This window comes from Saimiri boliviensis, chromosome 3, assembly GCF_048565385.1.
Source record: "Saimiri boliviensis isolate mSaiBol1 chromosome 3, mSaiBol1.pri, whole genome shotgun sequence".
Classification (NCBI taxonomy): Eukaryota; Metazoa; Chordata; class Mammalia; order Primates; family Cebidae; genus Saimiri; species Saimiri boliviensis.
This window is the reverse complement of record NC_133451.1, coordinates 127,916,795-127,939,273: the sequence shown is the minus strand read 5'-3', so window position 1 is coordinate 127,939,273 and position 22,479 is coordinate 127,916,795. Positions and strand designations below refer to the sequence as shown.

General features: G+C 32.5%; 1 protein-coding gene across 5 annotated transcripts in view; it reads right to left on the bottom strand.

Annotated features, from left to right (window-relative positions):
- The window catches only part of FSTL5 (follistatin like 5), a 790,158-nt gene that overhangs the window by 534,934 nt on the left and 232,745 nt on the right, over positions 1–22,479 (bottom strand). For all 5 annotated transcript variants that reach the window (XM_074396781.1, XM_039479107.2, XM_039479105.2 and 2 more), the window contains one exon: positions 4,097–4,345. In XM_074396781.1, coding sequence (XP_074252882.1) covers positions 4,097–4,345 — 249 coding nt within the window. The remainder of the gene's footprint in view (positions 1–4,096; positions 4,346–22,479) is intronic.

The window sequence follows — 22,479 nt, the reverse complement described above, 5'->3', positions numbered from 1 at the left end:
AAAAGGAAGAAGAAAAGTCAGGTAAAATAACCAATTTAGGTACGTAATAAAAATGTCTGTTCAGATTATGCCTCAAAAATGGAAACAATGTCAGATCTCATGCTAATAGAACACAGATAGCTGTGACAACCGTATTTCTCAAGTTGTTATTGTTTGTGATGCACATTTAAGTGCACAGAACATTTGCCTTTATGGCAGTTTTATTCTCAGCACAGTAAATAGCAGAAGGGTTTCTGTTCAATTGACTCGCATAAAAGGTTTAAATCCCTGTTCATTTTGGCATAGGTTATACCTTGAGTTTCTTACTCCTGTTTACATCTATGCTCTGAGTAGTATGAGGGAATGATCTGATGTCAGGGTGAGAAGAAATTGTGCTTGCTTTAAGGGATAATGTGAATTGTTGTGGTTAGAAAGTCCTTTGTGAGGGAGATTACTTTAAGGCAGAACTGCCTTATCACACAAATGAACAGCTAGGCATTATATAAAAACAGAATGTTTAATGTTACACTGAGCATCATAACAAAGTATCTGATGCTAATAAACAAATGCTATAATATTCTATATCTGATTATAGCCTATTATCTTATGATCAAATAAATGTGAATAGGAATACATTAGAAAAATGTTATACTCATAGGTATATTGTTTATTGCATCTATGATTCTACAAATAATAACTCATTAAGAAAATTCTTGGTAAATTTATATGTACATTTAAAGTCAATAATAATAAAAAAGGCTGAGATTACCACAGAGGTGTTTCAATATGTAGCACAAGTAATAGAAAGAGGATAAACAGATATAAGTATATATAAAAACATTTTCTATGGAAATATGGGTATTTATGTTTTAATATGGATTTTAACTTTAACTTTAAAACAATGCATCAATGCACTTGATTCTACATATATGAATTATTTTAATAAGTTTAAACATAAATGCAAAATATAAATCTGATATAAACAAATGACTTTCCTTAGATGCGAATCAGTGAAGAATAATGCAAATCTTGCTTTCTTTAAAAACCTCTACATATTTTCCGATAATTTTCCAACACTATTTAATTAAAATTTTGTGAGATGCATTTATCAGAAATAATACAGACGTATTCCACATCTTTACCCTATTTCTCTCTTAAAGGTAATATTTTATAATATTATAGTACAATATTCTGACCAGGATATTGACTTTAATATTATCTCTGAGTCTTGCTAAGGTTTCTGGTTTTATTTCCACCACTTGTGCATATATTTAGTTCTACTTAATTTTACCACATATGTAGGTCTCTGTATTCATCAAGGTAGTCAAGAAAATGCATAATAGTTAAGATCTATTACTAATGTTTAAAATGAATTTTAAAGTATCAGTAATCATTTAAATCAGAGGTTAACAAACTTTTTCTGAAAAGATCCACGTAATAAAAATGCATCATGTTTAGCATTTAGACGCAATAAGATCTCTATTGCAACTACTCTGCTCTCCTTCTCCAGTGGGTGTAGCTGTGCTTCAATAAAACTTTACTAAAAGAAGACAGATCATGAACTGGATTTTGCCAATAGTTTTTTAACCCCCATTCTAAGGTTTTCACAATCATCTTTTAAAAATCTAAAAGTAGCAAATATATTTTTTGTTTTTTAACTTTTTTTTCTTTAAATACATCCAAATGAATATAAGGTTTTGCAGTTATTTAATCTATTATTCTGATTTGCTTCTTCCATTGGGCCACTGTAGCAAGCAATATAGCTTGCTAAAACTCCACAAAAATATAGTTCACAATTACAGAATTAACTTTAACGATCACAACAATATCAGGCTTCAGCTTTATGGAATATTCTTTTACAATCAAAACATGGCCAAATGCACAGTAATAAGACAGGCAATTTATTGTTTTGATTTATATTATTTACTCCTTTTTGATGAAATAAAGTCGTGTTATGAATTTGTATATTAGGCAAAACACCAAGTTAAGTACACAAACATACAAAAAACCCATAGTTTCTGAGATCTGAAAAATATGCTAACCCTTAGTAAATAATGCAGACACTATAAATAAAATTTTAATACTACATTTGATGAGAAAGTATTTTAAGTAACAATAGATCTAATAAATGTGCTTAGTATAAGACTGAAGAACAACAATTCCTCAAACCATTATTGTATATGTTTACTTTATAGTAAAATCAATCTATTGTTCATCCATCCTATGATGATATTCAATGGTATGATACCCAAGCATACAGCTGCAAAACAAAACATTAAATACACCAACCTACTTTCCCACCTGATATTTATTTATTTATTTTTATTTATTTATTTATTTAGATGGATTCTTGCTCTGTCACTAAGGCTGGAATGCAGTAGCAAAATCTCAGATCACTGCAACCTCCGCCTCCTGGGTTTAAGTGATCCTCCCGCCTCAGACTCCCAAGTAGCTGGGATTACAGGCACCCACCATCATGCCCAGCTAATTTTTGTATTTTTGTAGAGACAGGGTTGCATCATATTGGCCAGGCTGGTCTTGAACTCCTGACCTCAGGTGATCCGCCCACCTCGGCCTCCCAAATTGCTGGGATTATAGGCATAAGCCACCGTACCAGGCCCCCACATAATATTTATTATGTGTTTCCATCTGGAAGTCAGGTGAACAAACCCTTAACTTAAGAATATGATGTTAAGTTAAAATATTGAAATAGTTACATAATATATATTATGTACATAATTTCATAGTGCCATGTATCAGTGCAATAGTGTAATTTCCACTGTATTACATTATGTCAAAATGACAGAAAAAATATTCCCTAATATTGTAAAAATATTAAGTTTTTGTAACCTAGATTTGATAAAAAAGGGAACTAAACTGAACTTGAAAAATCCAAGTATATGTTATCCTTTCAGTTAAAAAAGGGGAACCTACTGTCATAAAATTCTCTGTACATGTATATAAGAGGCATACAGTACACTATGGTGAGTAAATTATCCTACTTTTACTTCAAATGTGTCAGAGGGTTTCTTGCAGCAACAATAACAGAGTATTGCATCTTGCAGCATCTGAAAAGCTCTATGTGTCATTTTTAAATCCCGTTGGAAATCATTGTGTTAGAGCAAGTGTGAAAAAGGATAATTTTTAAATATTCAATTTACCTTAATAGGTAGATGAATGGAGTGTAATAAAATTATTTTTTCAGCTATAAATTTAAGATAGGAATAAAAATATCAAATCAAGTTTTTAAGTGTAAATACATTTTAGAAACATTCTGAGAAACTGGGACTTGGCATTGACTGAAGATTAGAAATCAGATTAATCATTGATGGAAGCTCTATATATTTCACTCTGGAATTTCAGACTGAGTCATGAGTATCAACAAGAAAGTATTTCCAACAGTGTGAACAAGTAAACAACAAATAAATATACAATAAATGAATGATGTTAAAACTGTTCAATGTTCAATGATTTATTTATATAGCATGTAAAAATAATGTATTAAATTACGAATTCAGTACATTTTTTTATAAATAAATGATTTTCAAATGCATGAAAGTAAATACTAATACTTAAAAATTTTTTAAACTATTGTTACCTCTGATTTACTAATGAGATTTCGCATGAGTTCATCTAGTTATTTATTTCAGTGGGCAATTACTGGTTCCATATAATTTGAATTATGTGGTGCAAACTGAAACCCCCGTTTTTAATCAGGAAGTAATGAAATGTTATCGCAGCATGGCTTGGCATTCACTAGTCCCTCAATTCCACTCCAGGTGCTTTTTACTGGGTAAATTTGGCCTGTGGACTGAATTGGCCACCCTATGTCCCTAAGATAATCCATGATTGGGAAGCCATATGGTGCAATGCTGGAAGCTATATTAAATTTTGAGTCATATTTTGGCCAGCTTTATTCTCATAACTGAGTATCAGAATTGTTTTCATGTAACTTTCCACACACTGCCACTTAATGGAGTACTTCAGCTTATTTCATTTTTCTTTTCTTTTTTAGACCCTTGCTGATTTAAAATGGCTAGAGTTTAATCTTAAAGGCACTAGTTGAGAAAGAAAAGAAACAGAGTGGGGTGACACTCAAGGTTCACCCTGCATTTACCTTTAAAGAAGCAGTCTTCATTGTGAACAATGGTAATCTTTTGTTTTTTCAGGCAAGCAGCTCTGTGCACTTCACAGTGGTTTTCATAAAATTCTCCATCAGATCCACACACAGGTTTGTAGTGACGTTTGCAAAGGTCCATGCAGGCACATTCTGCTCGCCCTGTCTCTCTGCTGATAACACAGTGTCTTCCCAAACCACAGTACTTGTTTTCACAAGATCCAAAAGGGCCATCCTGAATCATAAATCCTGAAGAATCAAAATAAAGTTGAAAATTATTTTGTTCATTTGCCCAAATAATATGTGCATTTCACAGAACAGAAAAATTTAAGTGTGCTAAGAAAATTATAGTATAGTGTATTCAGGGCTCAATTTTCAGTGGTGGAGATACTTATATAAATAACTACGCATGAACTTTCTCAAAATGCTTTCAATATTCTTTCCCTCTTCCTTTCCTCTCCTTGAGCTGCCTTCTTCCTCCCCAGAGGAGTGCAGTGCTTAATGACAAGGACTGTGAAGCTAAGCTGCCTGAGACCAAATCCTGGCTTGACCACTTACTAGTTTTATGTTTTGGATAAATTCCTTCCCCATCCCAAGCTGTCCCATCTGTAATATGGGAATAATAGTATGGAGCTTCTCTAGAGTTGATCAAATCATTACATGCCATAATCCACAGAAAGCACATCCTTGGTGCATGATAGATGTTTCATAAACATTACCTTTTACAGTAACAGAATGGTAGACAGGAGAAAGTAAATGTATGTATACAAGGCAGAAAAGGTGAGGAGAATGTGAAGAGGCAGAAGTGAAAAGTAACTGTCTCTCGAAAACTTTTGGATATGTGGTCCTTTCTTGTTTTGACCTTTGCCACCTGATAATCACTGATGCATATCATGACTAAATCAACAAATCATCAAGAACTATATTTTCTTTTTAGTCTAATGCACTCAATTTGCATCAGAAAACTAAGTGGATTCACCAGTCTTGTACTAAGGCTGAAATTAACAACTTCAACTTCTTTTGCTTTTCTAGACAGATTAAGCTTTGAGAATTCTGGAAAACAAAAAATGGCAGTAAATTGAATATATACATGCACATACATACACATAGATATGTACACACACATACATGTGTATATATATTTAACATCAATGACACTTATGTATTGCAAAAAAAGAAAGTAAATATTTGAAAGGTCACAAGCATAAGTTATAGTAATTTTTTGAGTATTTCGTATATATTAATATTTTCAGCTGTTTCTTTAAACCATTGCTACATAACGGCATCATACTAATTAAGAATATGGACTTTGATCCAGAGTTTAAATTCTAGTTGCAAGCTTCAGGGATTCAGGTGGCTGCCTAATATATCTGTAACTCAGATGTAACTCAGTTTCTTCATCTGTAAAACAAGGATAACAATAGCATATCCTAATAGTTTTATCAAGATTAAAGGGCTGCAATTGCCACATATAAAACTTCTTGTAAGTGTTACTAATTATTATTATCAACTCTTCAAAAACTGGTTTTCATAAGGTCATAAATATGTGAATGGAAATGTATTTAAGTCATCAATTTTGTTTTTTTAAAGGAAACTCATACATTAATTTTATTTTCATATATATGCATGGATTTCTAAATGGAATTTAAATTTACACAATTACAATTACACAAAAAGATCAACACTGCCAATGGCATATTTTAAAAAAAAACAATTTATAGTTTCTGATAGCAGTAAAAGTTAGAACAAATCTACTTGTAAAAGAATGTCAAACTATTTCACTCTTTTATAAAATATTTTAATTCTGGATGAAGTATTCCAAGAAATTTAAAACAAATAAGTAGAAAAATATTTTATTGAAAAGATATTTCCAGTGTAGCTCCAGTGTTATTTTAAATATTGATAACTCACTGAAATATTTTAATACCTGTGTGATAAAATCATCTGCATAATATACTCCCATGACACACATTTACTTATGTAACAAAGCTGAACATGTACCCTTAGAATTAAAATAAAATAAATAGCAAAAATAATTTTTGGAAAATTTACGTAATGCAGTAGTTCTGGAATTTTGGTATGCTTAGAATGTTCCAGAGATGTTGTTAATATACGGATGTTTTCTCCACCTCACCCCAGAGTTTCTGATTCAGTATATCAGGAGTATAGTCCAAGATTTATATTTCTAACAAGTTCCCAGGTGATGGTGATATTGTTGCTTCCAGGATCAAACTTTAGGGCATTGACTTGCTGAAATCCTATTTTATTATCACAATATAGAATACTAAAAGAAAGACTAGTTGAATAATTATGAAATGCTCTTAGGTGAAAAAATGTAAATTAATGCTATAATGAAAACCATATGAAATAACGCAATTATTTGGAAGATACTAGGAAAAGAAATGAAAAAAAAATGAACACAGTTGATTAGCTAGGTTGGTATGGTATTGGGCAAATTTTGCTATTTTTACATGATTGCTTTCTAATGTTCAGTATGCTAAATAAGCAGGAGTCTATTAGCTTGAAGCTGTGTCTCTATTTTGAATTCCTAAGAAACTGTACCATAACTTATTAGTATGTAAATAAGTCAAAACTGATTTTTAAAATATATTTTGTAGCAAATAACCAGGTTTCAGCCAATCACATGCAGTCAATTTATCAGAGAACTCCCAAAAAAGACAAATGTTTCATCCCACCATGCCCAGATAACACAGCAGCCTTGTGGTAGCCAAGTAGGTCATTTATTTACTTTGCTTCTGTGTTTGACCTGTAAGCGCTCATTGCTAGGTGGAGCTTTCTGAACCTCTTCTGGTCCTGAGTGCTGCCATATTCCTGAATTGTTCTTTGTGCAAATAAACTCTGCTAAATTTATCTAAACTTAAAAAAAAAATTAATGTGTGAAAAAAGAAGTCCAAAAGTATATCAACTATTACTATAAAATAAGGTACACAAATACTAATACAAAGTAGAAAAATACTGATTTCAAAATAGAAAAATATTTTCCCATCCTTATACCAGTATTTAATTAAGCAAATTGTTGATTTAATGTGTATAGAGTCCATATGGGGCTGCCATTATAATACAGAAATTTGACTCACATAGTTGTATTTTGCATAATTTATTTTTTACATTTTTCACTATAAAATAATGAGTTAATATTTTTCAAGAGAGTGCTTTGTTTATTTCAGTGTTGAAGAATGAGTTAATGTTTTAAGTGTTTGATCATTTTACATTTTAGTCACAAGCTGATGTAGCTTTCTGAATCACTGCAATTTCCCAATTTTTAGGGGAATACTCTATAATAATGTGTCATATCTAGTATATATAGGTTGGTCACAATATTTCCCATATTTTCTCTTAAATCCTTTATCTTAAAGCCTGTACTCTAGTTCAGAGATTTGTATTAGGATATTCTCCATTTTGGAGAAGTTAATGAACTATTTTACACTAGCTAGAAGCTGTGTGTTGCATGTAGCTGCTACAATTAAAGGAAATTTAATTAATTCATATGCAATCCAAAGAAAGCTCATATTATGTAAATGAATAGCTAGAACATACCCTTTCTGACAGTAATTATCCATGACTAATGCCAAACTTAAGTTTCAGCTGAGATTAAATCAATTTAATCTGATCAACGTGTCAAAGATTTCTTCTAAGTACATTCAGTCAGATAACACACTAAATGAATTTTAATCAAGAACTTATATCCTGGTAGCTTATAGATTGATAAAATAGCATTTGTTCCCAGAAAAGCATTATATATTTAACAAGTTCAGATTTTATAATTTGTATTCCTTTAGAGCATTACAAAAATCCTTCATATTTAAAAAGAGATAAAATATTAAAAGATTAAAGATACCAAGCAATAAAGCAAAATAATTCTTTGTTATTCTAAAGATGATATTTTCAGATTCTCAATAATGAATGAAATTATCTTAAAATATATTTATTTTCTTGTCTATATGTGTATCTAACATATCAACTGATACAGAGTGGATCAAAATTGAAATAAACTTTAGTAAAATACAGTTATTTTTATGAGCAAGATGGTATGTTGGTTGGTATAGGATACATAAAAAGAACAATCATTGACACGTAAGCCTTTAAGTTGCTTACAAAGAGCACAGGATAGGACGTGAACATGCTTACTTAGAGAAGCTAAGATTTAGGGGCACATTTAAGGACACAAAGGAGATTGTGATCATGTGAGACCTCACAAACAATGTACCATGTAATACAAATAATTGAGGTTGTGTTTAACGAATGGGTTAGGAATTTAGATGGCTGAAAAGAAGATTTACAGGGTATGGAATAGAGACAGATGCTGGATTTAAAACAATGATGAAAGAGGAAGGGAAGAACCACGTTTTGGAGTTAGCTACGTTTAAATATTATTGTGGAATATTAATTTAGTGTTGTATTTAAAGTGTCAAGTTATTTAAGGTGTTCATTATCTCATAAAAATGTTTTATGTTAAAATACCAACTATAAGTATTATACTCACAATTGTTTGTTAAAAAGAACAACAGATTTTGGTCATAGAACAGCACTTGAGCCTTGGCTTTTCCATTACACTCCTGTGTGACCTCAGCCAGCCTGCGATCCCTTTGGAACTTACGTTATAGTGATAAAATAAGAGGTAACCAGCAATTTATCTCTGGATTTGATCTGCTCCAAATAATCCCTTAATTTAATAATGCTCAGCAAAACACAATTCTAATGAAAGCTGATGTACAATGAGTATATTTAGTAAGTTTTCTTTATAATGTCGAATACTTACAGTTCACCTGCCTTGAACAATCATATATTTCTCTAATTTAAGTCATATTTACATACTCTAGAAATAGCCTCAGCTATACAAAATGCAAAATAGTTTTGACTTTGATTTTCTAAATTACTCTTCTAAATCTTCGAATTCCTTTTTGATTCATGCTAATATGGTGCAAAAATACTTGGGATTTTTGCCATTGAAAGTAATGGCAAAACCACAAGTATTTTTCACCAACCTAATATTTGCACCAACAAGTTGGGTTTTAAAATCAAAATCTTCTATTCGTATTTTGACTGCAAGTATAATTTTTAGACAAGTTGGTTAAAATCACTGAGCTTCAGTTTTCCCGTTTAACTAGAGCATAGTAGGAACTCAGTAACTATTACATCCATGAATATATAAAATGATGATAACAATAATAATTATACTAATAATAATATCATGTGAGTCTTAAGAATATTAAGTCGAATTATGCACCAAAAATTCCAGGCATAGAATATCTACTTAACAAATGTATTTATTACTGTTATTAAGAATTGAATTATCATTTATACAGATTTGTCACATAGAACATACTGACTTAAAATCACTGAATTAAATAAATAACTGGCCTCTACAGCTCTTAGTGTGATAGGCTTTGGAAATGCATTTAGGAGAGTGTTGTAGCATGTGTGTTCCCAAAGTATACTTTAAAAATGTTTACAAGCATTCACTCTATAAGAATTACTTTCAGCTGCAAAAAAGAAAAAAGGAAAGAAGTTCAAAATTATATTATTAAAGTAAGTATTTTGATTTAGAATGAAGTATAATATTTTGATGATGTTTTACTACCCACAAATGGAAAAAATGTGAGCCTCTCTATTAAATAAAAAATACAATTTCTTGTTGCACACTGTAAATTCTAACAAAATCCATTCAAACCTCACAAACTTCACGGCAAGGGGCAGTTCAAGTAAATACTGGAATGCCCACAGAAGATTGAGCACAGTATGATCTTTTCATGACCTGTAGTGATTGGGATGTGTGTTTCCTGCTGCTACTTTGTGAAGTTGGTCAAAACAAGGCTTCCTCACTAAAAGTTTGCTCAGTGTGCCACTATTGAAGGACAATCCTTTTCAACAGTCACATACTCTGTAGTTCAGTGAGTTTGAACCCTTCTTTTCTATCTTATTTTAGACAATTCATTATTTCTGCAAGCTTCTTATATAATTCTGCAATCAAGGTGTTCGTTTTTTTTTTTTTTTTTTTAGAAGAGTCCAGTATGAAAATAATAAGTAGATAAAAGCCAGGGATCCAGGTAATTTGCATTCATACAAATTATAGTTACTGTTTTATGTTAATGAATGTTTACTAGGGGATACAATTTTCGATATGTCATTTCAAGAAGTTAAGTAATTTGAGATCAGTACCTAATATGGCAACAACTATTTCTTGAGGTTCTCAACTAAAGTGTGATAATTCTGAAGCAGAACAGAGTGTGATACGATCTCAACACTCTTTCTAACCTCAACGTGTAATCTTGATAATAAATTCTACAAAGGTTTATCTAATTATTAATTTTTTTTTCTAAGTTCCATCTGTAAGGAATGATTTCTCTTATCTTAATATATCTATCCCACTGAAAAATTAGAGTAGTACTTATCATTATACACTTGACTAAAAGTGAAAGGACTTATTTAAATGATAAGTTGGTTAGAAGCCAAATAAATTTCACTGTTTCCCTTAGAATTACTTTAATATTATAAATAGATTGGTAGATATAGAGACAGAAAGACAACAGACCCCATGTGAATTTATGATTTTTAAAGTCTCCTTTTGGATAACTAAGACTTGTGATTATTAGAAACAAAATATTTGTTCTAAAGTATTTTAATTCAGTAAATTATTTGAGTGACATTCAGAAAAGAGTATTTTTTTTTTTTTTGGTCAATAGTTAGCTGCTACTCTCCTCTATAAACGGTGTTGATTTAGATAACAAATAAGAAAATAAATCAATTAACATAAGTAAAATAGTATTTTATTTAATATAAATCTATGCAATGAGAGGAAAGGCATATGCTAAATCATCTGGGAGACTTAAAATAGTTCAGGCTTTGGACTAAACCTGACACTTAAAAAAAATCTTAGTTCTTATTAATATTTAAAATAGCAGATAGAGTATTCTCAAATAAAAAAGGCATTTTATGCAATGATTAAAAAAATTAAACAGAATATTAAAAAGTTTTAAGTGAAGATCAAATATTGTAATAGAAGAGTAGGTATGTCCAGCCACGCTTCAGATTAAAATGCTTATTGTTAGAGTCAGTCCAGCAATATGGTTAACATAATTTAAAAAAAAATAAAGATATAGTAATTTCTGTTATAATTATAAAAATAAGTGACTGCTAGAAAAATAATTTTTTTTTGTTTTAACTTTAAAATCAACTCTAGTCAATTATCTTTTTATAATATGCTTAATTTCTTTTTTCCTCTCTTAGAGTAAAATTGAAACCAAATAGTCTATTAATTTAAAAAGTAAATGTTAGTCATTAAAACTATTGTTTTCATAAAGAAAAATTCAATTTTCAAAAAAACTAAACAATAAAATGCAAAAATGTATTTAATTTCTTTAAAAAATTGATTTTTTCTTTATGATAAAGTGTAATACATTAATATTTACTCTTTTAAATTAAGAGACTGTTTTTTTAAAGCAACATAATATTTACAACCAAACTGAATGGAAAACACAGAGTTCCCATATATTCCCTTCCTACACAAACATACAACCTTCCCCATCATTAGCACCCAGCACTAGGGTGGTACATCATTAAAATCCATGAATCAATTTTTCCAGATCATTATGAGTTCAGGTCAATCTCTCTCTCTGTTACCCAGAACCCTTGGTAATCATTTATATTTTTAAAGACTCTATAATAATATTGTCTTTTCTAGAATATCGAAGTTGGAATTATATAATATGTAGGCTTTTTTCATTGACTTATTTCATTTAATGATGTGCATTTAAGATACTTCCATATCTATGTCTGGCTTCATAGCTCATTTCTCTTAGCTGCTGAAAAATATCCCATTTTATGGATTACCATGGTTTATTCATCCATTCACCTGTTGAAGGGCATCTTAGTTGCTTCTCAGGTCTGGCATTATAAATAAAGTGAGTTGGTATAAAAATTTATGTACAGGTCTTTGTGTAAGACATAGAGTTTCTGTTCATTTGGGTAAATTCCAAAATGTACTATTGTTATTATAGATCAGATGGCGAGGACATATTTAGTTTTACAAGAAACTACCAAACTGTCTTTCAAAGTGACTATACTATTTTGCATTTCCACAAGGAATGAATGAGAGGTTTTTGCTGCTCTACACCCTCATCAGTAGTTGGTCTCTGCAACGTTTTGGATTTTTACCATTCAATTAGGTAGCTGTGGTATTTTGAAGTTTTAATTTGCAATTCCATGATAATAACATAATATTGATTGAGTGTATTTTCATATGTTTATCATTTTCAAATCATCTTCAGTGAGGTGTTGATTTTAGTATGTACTCATTTTTATTGCGAAGATTTAAAAATTTGTATATTTTGTGTACCAGTCTGTTATCAGATGTGTCTTTGCAAATATTTTCCTTCAATTTGTAGCATGTTTTCTCAATCTCATGATGGTGATTTTTGCAGAGAAATTTTTAATTATAATTAAGTACAACTCATCTCCAAACTCAGCGTTCTGGATGTCCTCCAAAGAGATCATCTAGGAGTTTTATAGTTTTGCATATTTCATTTAGATTTGTCATTCAAGTTGAATTAGCTTTTTTGAATTATGTAAGGTCTGTGACTAGATTCTTTCTTTCTCTTTCTCTCTCTCTCTCTCTCTCTCTCTCTCTCTCTCTCTTTCTCTCTTTACTTATGGATATCCAGTATTTCAGCATCATTTGTCATCAAGAATATCCTTTCTTCATTTAATTACCTTTGCCTATTTGTTAGCCATCAGTTAACGCGAATTGTGTGGGTCTGTTTCTGGGCTCTCTATTCTGTTCCATCACTCTTTTTTGTCTACTCTGTTCCATCACTCTTTTTTGTCTTTCCTTTCTCCAGTGCCATACTGTCTTAAAGCTTGTATCTTTAAAGCTACTATTGTAGCTTTAAAGTATATAACAAAGTCAGATAGTTCAGTATGCCTGATTGTGTTCTTCTCCTTCAATATTCTGTCAGATTGTCTAAAACTTTTGCTTTGCCATATAAACTTTAGAATCAGTTTGTCAGTATCCAAAAAGCAAGCTGGGATTTTCAATTGAGTAATATTTATTTTTATAAAATTTTTTGTAGAATGTAAATAACTGGAAGTGACTTTAAATGTTGCCAGTGAACTAACTTAATTACTGGAACAATACACCCAATCACAATCTTAAATACTACTCTAGAAGATGTGTGTAGGAGTGTGCATGCTGTGTGTGTGTGTGTGTGTATGTGTGTGTACATAGTTTAAACTTGGAAATTATGGCTTAGAAAAAGACTAATGCAAAAGTGCAATATGTAAAATAATCAAAAGTGTCACCATTCCGATTAAAGCAGGGGTGAGAGTGAGTCCCAGGTATGGCTTCCCTCAGTCTCTCTAACATCCAGTAAGGAAAAAGTGAAAAAGTCAGAATTTCTACAGAGCACTAGACTAAATGATGTCTCATTTTCCACTCAAATTTGTATTTTTTGATGTGTGGTTGGTTATTTCTACTTCACATTTTCTTCATAACTAATGCATTATAAACAATGTCAGGTTTTTTTTTTAAAGCTCTGTTTATAACAGTTGCCTTAACATCAGTTTTGGGGAAAGATCCTTTTAACTTCCAGAGTTTTCTGGCCCTCAGTCCTAATCAGTGATGTAGTGATCAGTGTGTAACAAAAGGGACTGTTTGTAGCATTCTCTGGTTTCTGTGTTTTAAAATACTCCCATAGAGTCTGATTTGAAGCTACAAATAAGACATCACTAAGCCTGAATTTAAGAAGCGATGTGGCAGGCTGCTCTCATAAACCAGTATAAGCCAGCTCCAGCAAAACTAAATTCTTAGCTTTGGCTTAAATCTAAACAGCGTCAATAATTAACAGTTTTTTCCTCCTCAAGCCCCTCTGGGGTTGGCTTAAAGTACCGATTAATTCGTTAATTTCTTCAACAAACCTTTGCATTGGTGAGACCCTTATTTTCTAAGAATCAACTTATTACTGTATGTGAAGCACTATTCCTCCATGTAGTTTAAAAAGACTGTATCGGTCACTTTTAAAGCTTTTTTTCTCTTTTAAGGACTACACCAATGTTAGTAGCGTTTTCTAAATAGCAAAGCATAAGAAGTAAACACAATGTCTTCAGGTTCAGATCACAGATCTCATCACTGATATAATTCTGGTTGCTAGGCACATGATCACTCAAGTTCCTTGATAGTTAAAAAAAAAATTAGAATGGATACCACTCTCTCTATGCTTATAAACTCATTTCCTTCAACGCCCTACGTCTCTGCTCAAACAGATGTGGTTTAAATCCATTTCATAACTAATTTCTCCAAAAACGTTGTTTGTGCCTTGAATTTGTTCATTTCCCCTAGCTTAGGTGTTTAGAATAATTGCAAGCTTTTTCAAATTTCCATGTGCTTCTGTGTCTTTTGCTCCTTTCCCGGAGCAAAAGATACAGAGTCAATCTGCTGCATGAATTAGACAAAGGCTAGGGGGAAATAATATAATACTAACTCAAAAATATTATGCCACCATGACAAAAGAAGGGCACTTAGCTCTGTCTAGTAGGAGTCCCAGAAAGCATTCTAAAGAAGGAAAGTCTGGCACTACATAGAAGTTAGGCATGTGGAAAACAGATGCATGAAGGATATTTTATGCAAAAGTATAAATATCTGAGCAGGTTGATCTAATGCTGCCGAAGGGGAGAGATAATGATTATGTTGTTGAAGATGTTAGAGAATTAGAGAGAAGATGATAATAGCCTTGCACAATGTGTTAAGGATGTGTCCGTGGGACAGTAGTAGCTGGTCTTTAATAGTTTTAAGGACTCTATGTAGGATAGAAAAGAAACAACAGGACTCAGGAAGCCACTACCTTGGTCTACCTGAAAATAGTGTGAGTGAAACAAGAACAGCAATAAGCAATCAATTTATGGAGCAATATAGTATGAGTTGGAAAGAGAAGAGACAAAGAGGGTAGTTTTGCGCAAAAGGAAAGGAGTTAAGAGTGGTGATAAATAAAGACAGTTTTGTCAACAGCATTGTGAGAAGTGGAGATTCAATACTGTACGGTAATAACATTGTGATATTATGGCTTAATGAGCATTTTATGTGGTTGACATGTACTATTTAATTTAACAATATACCAATATGGAAATCTTATTTTCACATTTTCAAATGAATAAACTGGTGGTCAGAAATTTTAAGTTTTGAACTGCAAAGAAAGTGGGTGCCAGATTTGAGCCTTAAAGTCAGATGGGTCTGATTGATTAAAAGTACATGTTTTCAATCTCCATGTTGTATGTTTTCTTTGTAGCAGGAGGTAAATTCTCTCTCTTGTGGAAGACGGGCCATTTGTTAAAAGAAACAACATTCTACAATAGTCATTTTTAGTACAAAGAAGATAAATAATGGGCTATGGACAAGATACCATCACTCACAATGGTATAGTCCAAACATCTTCAATTGTACCAGTGTGCCAAGTTACAATGCTATTTTTCAGCAAAACTCAATCATTTTAAGTATGATAGTAGAGAAGTAGGATTATAAGACTATTTAGAGTAATAGTTCTCATTGCCAAGTGTACTGGAAGTATTTGAATGGATAAAAAACAGAAGCTACTAAAAAAAAAATGTATTGTAGACTGGGTATGAAAAACAGTGTTCAAGTTGGGTAAACAAAGCATAGTTTTTCAAATTCTTGCCTGGCAGGTTTTTTTAGTATTTTACTGTCACTTACAGTAGAAGGATTAAGTCCAACACATTCTTTTCAACTGGAGCATTAGAGAACTCTTGTGATGGTTCTCTAATATATAAAAATAAAAAATTATTCTTTCCACCCATAACAAGAGACTATTTTTAATTTTAAAATTGCCAAGATCTTTAGTTGTTTGTTAGATATGGTTTAACATATTTTTATTCATAAGTGTTTATACTTCTCTGCCTTCCTCATGTCTGAAAATTAAGCTCTATATTGCATATACATAAGTTAAATGTCTCAAAACTAATAATAGTGGCTCTCCTATTGGAATGTGAATATAGAAGTACACACACACACGCACACTCACATTTATGTAAATACACATATGTTTGTATTTAAAAAATCTCATGTAGCCTATGGACCACTATGATTTATCCATATTTGTGTCTTATTTATTTATTTATTTATATCCTATAGCTCTATAACTTTTGTTTTCGAACTATGTCACTTAGTTTATTATTTTATACTTTTCTGATGAGCCAATATGATTGTTCAAGTTGTTTCATATTTAGAACTTTTGCATATTTGTAATCTTTACAAAATATAATTAATATTTTAAACTCATTGCTTATTCAAAGCTAAAAGTTTCCCAGTTATTTTTAAATATCATTTCATTAATGGTATTGGTTATTTGAAACTCTTCCTAGACTTCTAAATGTTTGTTCTTCCCATCACTAGCTTTTGGTCACATTCGAGATGCTGATATATTCTCCACAAGTTATAAAATAAACAAAGCTAAACAATATGATACATCAAGAAATTATCTTTTCATAAATATTTTAGTTTGCATATGATAATCTCTACACTTGCTTTTATATCCTGTGTAAATTGCTTAGATAATAATATCGTTATTTTATTGTCCATTTTACATTGTTGGCTGACATGCATGGCAGATTAGGTGTCTATTGGAAAGTGTGACGTAGTCTGGCACCTCACTCTCCCTACCCTGCCAACATATTGGAATATCACTGCTTTTTGCCGGTTTTCTCTGATTACGCCTTTCAGTCCCCAGTCACAGGAGCCCATTGGATTGCTGTTTCATGGTGTGTCAACCGTGGTGACTGTCTGTTCCTTTCCTCTGCCCACCTTCTCTTTTCTGGCTCATGATGAGGTTATAAAAGTCTCTACAGACAAACAATCACCTAAGCACTGGAAAGGATACTAAGATACATGTCACGTGCTAAGGTTTGGAAGTCTTATAATTTAGTAATAATGTGAGATATTTAAAACATAAATATTTCATAAGTTAAAAAGAAGTTGTCACATGAGAGATACAGGATGATATAAATTTTTGTAGAAGAAAAATATCTATTTTGAGAGAAAAAAATAAAGTTTCCTGATAGAACTCAGATTTGATCATTAATTTTTAAAACAAATACTTAGGGGCCAGGAGTGGCGGTGGCTCACGCCTGTAATCCCAGCACTTTGGGAGGCTGAGGTGGGCGGATCACAAGGTCAAGACATCGAGACCATCCTGGCCAACATGGTGAAACCCTGTCTCTACTAAAAATACAAAAATTAGCTTGGAGTGGTGGCTAATGAACCTGTAGTCCCTTTTACTTGGGAGGCTGAGGCAAGAGAATCGCTTGAACCTGGGAGGTGAAGGCTGCAGTGAGCTGAGATTGTACCACTGCACTCCAGTCTGGCCACAGAGCATGACTCTGTCTCAAAAAAAAAAAAAAAAAAAAAAAAAAAATTTAGATTTTGAAGGTGGAAATTGGCTAGAAAACAAAAGCACAGGAATACAGAAACACAATAATCTTTGTCCCCTAAACCTCAATTTTTCTAGCATTTTTATATTACCCTTACAAATGGTTTCAGAGTTGCAATACCCAAATCGATAAGCCAATCTGTATGGTTGTCCCAATAAAGGAAACCTAGCAAAACTTACTGCATCTCTTCTTAGCTGATTTTTTGAATTACTATTTATTTTAATGTTTCCTTACATTAAAAACAGCACTGAATTCACTTTTTCTATGCAGTTGGCTCTTTAAGTGGTAGCATTGAAGTAGAGCGAGTAAGAGAACATATTTCCAAACAAGTGTCTCTTCTAATGCTAATAACTACAATTTTTGTATACTAACCTAAGCATTTTGCCTCATTTGATCTTTGTAATAATCTTAAATGCTATTTCTTTCTTGCATTACAAATAAAAAAGAAATTAGCTCCAAATAGTTTCTTATCATATCCTAGCTTAAGCATAGTAAGTGATGGAATCAGGTTTCAAACTTATGCTTCTCTGAACTATGAACCATTACCTTATTCTGTCTGTGTTTTGTTCTATTAATGTTTATGGTTCTGGCAGACAATATAGAATATATTTATTATAGACAATTGGAAATGTAAAACTTGAGCACAGTAGAAAATCAAAAAGTCTTAATTTGACATCGCTGTATATAAAATTACAGGTGAAGACATTAGTGAATGTGATAGAAGAACAGAAAGGATTTATAGAAAGAAGAGTGAGAAGTATAGAAACTGGACTTTTAAATAGTTTATCAAGAAATTTGGACTGCCCTCAGTCATGAAATAACTCAAACGTAACTTTTTAAAAACCTCATATGATCAGTAGTGTCTAAGAGCATTGGATCTGACCTTCTGTTGCCTGAGTTTGAAGCTTGTTTCCATCAGTAACTAGCTGTGTAATCTTAGAATTTTGTGATTTTTTTGCTTTCTTTTTTTTTTTTTTTAGTTTTCTCATTTGTAAAATAGAGATATTAATAGAACTGATTTTATATACTTATGAATCAATGTATGCAAATCCCTTATAATAGCTTCTGTCAGACATTATGACAGACTATAAAATAGTGTGTATCAGCACCTCAGTGTCTGCTATTAACATCGGTGATGCTCCTGTTATTGCTATTTTATTTTATTTTACTTTAGGTGCATACTATAGCTGGCATTTCTCCCCATGTTATCCCTCCCCACTCTCCCCTCCCTCCCCAGCCCCTGCTGTCTCTCCTCTACCCCTCCAACTGCCCCCAGTGTGTGATGCTCCTCTCCCTGAGTCCATGTACTCTCATTGTTCAACACCCACCTATGAGTGAGAACATGCAGTGTTTGGTTTTCTGTTCTTGTGTCAGTTTGCTGAGAATGATGGCTTCCATATTCATCCAAGTCCCTACAAAGGACGTGAACTCATCGTTTGTTATGGCTGTGTAGTATTCCATAGTGTATATGTAACACATTTTCTTTGTCCAGTCTATAATTGATGGGCATTTAGGTTGGTTCCAGGTCTTTGCTATTGTATACATGGCTGCAAGGAACACACGTGTGCATGTGTCTTTACAGTAGAATGATTTATAGTTCTTTGGGTACTTGCCCAGTAATGGCATTACGGGGTCAAATGGAATTTCTATTTATTTCATTCTAAAAAAAAACAGCCAAAGAAGTAGGCAGTCTGCAAAGAAGTTATAAACAGTGGTTTATGTGCTATTTAATAATTATTGAAACAATATTTAAAACGATAAGTTATCAGGTCAGGCCAAAAACTCTACTTAAACCTAGGTGGTTCAATTATTGTGCATACTGATGATATAATGTAACTTTAAGAAAACTATGACCACCAATCTACTTTTGAATCTCCTAACTACATTTCATTGATGTCAGGCAATTTTGTGTGCTCACTGTATAATATTAACTTGTATAGTAAAGAAAGCAAGAACTGCTCCAGGTCCTAGTTAATGATTCTATTTGGCACAGGACCCCTTGTGTTGCAGGGCAGTTATAAGGGGTCAGTAAAGAGGAGGATGAGATTCCAAGATAGTATGGAGAGAAAATTTGGGGTACCAGTAATTCCTGTTATTTTTGCTTCCAAGAGGATATTTATTACCAACTTATTCTCTGTATTAGGAACACAACATCAATGATTTGGAATCCTCAACAATGGATGTCCAAAAAGGTTAACCACTTGTGATGTCTTTCTGAGAAGATAGATTTATACTACTTCAACTCCATCTTCTTACTGATGACCGTCCTCATAGATCTAAGGAAGTTAGTGGTCGGTCCTTGAATGCACTTTCATTATAAAAAGTTTGATTAACACCTAGCGTTACGTAGACAAAGATCTCTTTATACACCAGACAGAGGTAATTAAAGATTAGACATCTTGGCAGAACTGTTCATGGAACTCTTCTAGAGGATATAAAGACTTTTTTTTTTTAAAGCTGGTGGATATCAGATTTTTCCTCCTCTTTTGCACATGTCTCCAATGCTTCTAAGAGTCTTTTTGTTCTCTATCATGGTTCCCACATTCAACTTTTACCCATTCTGACTAAATAACAGATGTTCTTCCTTGGCCTCTCTGTGTTTCCAGTGGAAGGATGAATCTACACATCCTTCGCAAATTGTTTTATGAGAAATGGATAGAATGAAAACACATAGAGTTGAAGACCTTATCATATTCCTTTAATTAAAAATAAAACCAGGCTGGGTGTGGTAACTGATGCCTATAATCCCAGCACTTTGGGAGGCTGAGACAGGAGTATCATCTGCGGTCAAGAGTTTGAGACCAACTTGACCAACGTGGTGAAATCCCAACTCTACGAAAAATACAAAAATTAGCCAGGCCTGGTGGCTTAGGCCTGTAATCCAAGCTATTCAAAAGGCTTAGGCATGAGAATCGCTTGAACCCAGGAGTCAGATACTGCAGCAAGCTGAGATCCACTATTTTACCTGACACAGAGCTTCCCTCAATGGAACAGAGAGTTGTGAATTTAGGGAGTTGTAGGAATTAAGAAAACAATGAAAGTTATTTTGCATATATCTACATATATCTATAATTTATATAATCTAAGTGTGTGTATATATGTGCACATGCTACCATACATATGTTTTCCTCTTAAGTGAACTCCTAATTTACTATGGTACATTGAAGAAATCGACATTATTTTGCTATCTTCTTAAATCCTTTGAGACCACTAAAAAATATTTAAAAATACATCTACATGGATGGATAGAACTGGAGAAAACAACAACAAAATATTGGAATCTTGTAAGACTATAGATAAGTGGGAACTGACTTAGTGGCACTGAGCAAGCTGAATCCCAACTTTCTGGTTAGTAAAGCTGCAAACCTTATTTATGCACAGTTTCCTCAGATAAATTAGCAATATCAAGTACCATAGGAAATGAAAATGACAATGTTACTGAAGTATGAAGTCCTGTTGAAAATTATTGCGAAGTCAGTAAATTGCCAGATACCCTCCATTATGCAACCCTGGTAGAAATCTGGAGGTTTATTCTTTCAGGACACAGCTAAACTATATGGAATCTGGAGAATACTAGAAACTGAATACCATAAAAATCAGCCCTCTATCCCAGTGCATTCCACACCAGACCCCACAGCAATGTTGAAAGCCATAATCTTAGCCATCAGGCAGATTATTCAGACTCTTCTTTGAAAAATGTTTTTATGTAAAATTGGGAGTTCCCTAAAAATGATTAACCCAGGTGACTCAGAGGAAATTTGATGTTTCAAAAACTTTACTAAGTCAGATTTCTGAGTTCCTTTTTTAATCAAGAAAAAAAAGCCAGCATTAACTGAGCATGTGAGTAAACTCTTGAACATGAAAGATGAGATTAAAATAATCAAACAGATTTAAACAATTGAAATGAGTCAATGCAGGGAGAAAAATACTGTAAAAGCCGAACAGAACAAAACCTGTAACTTATATCCTCAGATAAATCAGATAATAGCCAATCTATGAAATAAAAACAGAAAGAAACTTTATAAAAACCAATGATATAACAGATAGGAGAAAAAAAATGTAAAAAATCATAGATACCACTTACAAAATTCCAGAGTCCAAATAATAGAAGGTGCAGATGGAGACGGAAGGAAAACAGATGGTAGGAAATAATTAATAAAATTATTAATATATTTCCCAGAACCGAAGGACATGAATTGCCAACTTGAGAGACTTCACCCAGTGCTCAGTAAAATGAATTAGAATAGACACATACCATAACACACTGTAAAATTGTAAAATATTGAAGACAAAAAGAATTTGCTACAAGCTTCCAGAAAGAAAAATAAAGTGCTCTATCATACAAAATGGATTAGGAATTAGATTTGATTCTGACTTCTCAGCAGCAACAGGGAAGTCTAGAAGGCCCCAGAGCAGACAATAATGCTCTGCTGATTATGACCTTAACCTTGCTCTGCCTTTCATGCCCTGGTTCTGAGTCAGCCACAGATATATTTTTCTCCTCAAAGAGATATTTCTGCTCTGGCATGCTCCTGAGCACTGGAGCTAAGCAATGACAAACTTAGAAGGCAAAGATCAGCATCTCTCCTTCTCCCCATATACATGCTGTACTTTTCAATGTCTTGTCCACAACTCCGCCCTGCCTGTCGCCTCACTTATTGAAAAATTCCTGAACTTCAAGATATTCTAATGATATTTTCTTCTGACATTATCTCATCTTTCTACCAACATGCCCAGTTTCTTTGTCTAATTTCCATTCATCATATAGATCTCATCTTACATGATTTCTCATTTAAGAGATCTTCCTTTGTACTTTTCCTTTCTATGCTTCTTTATATCACTTTAATATTAAGTGTATCCCTCTCACCACCGTATTGATATTGATCCATCAATATCAATGCACTTTTGTAGAACTCTGTGTTCTTTCTGCA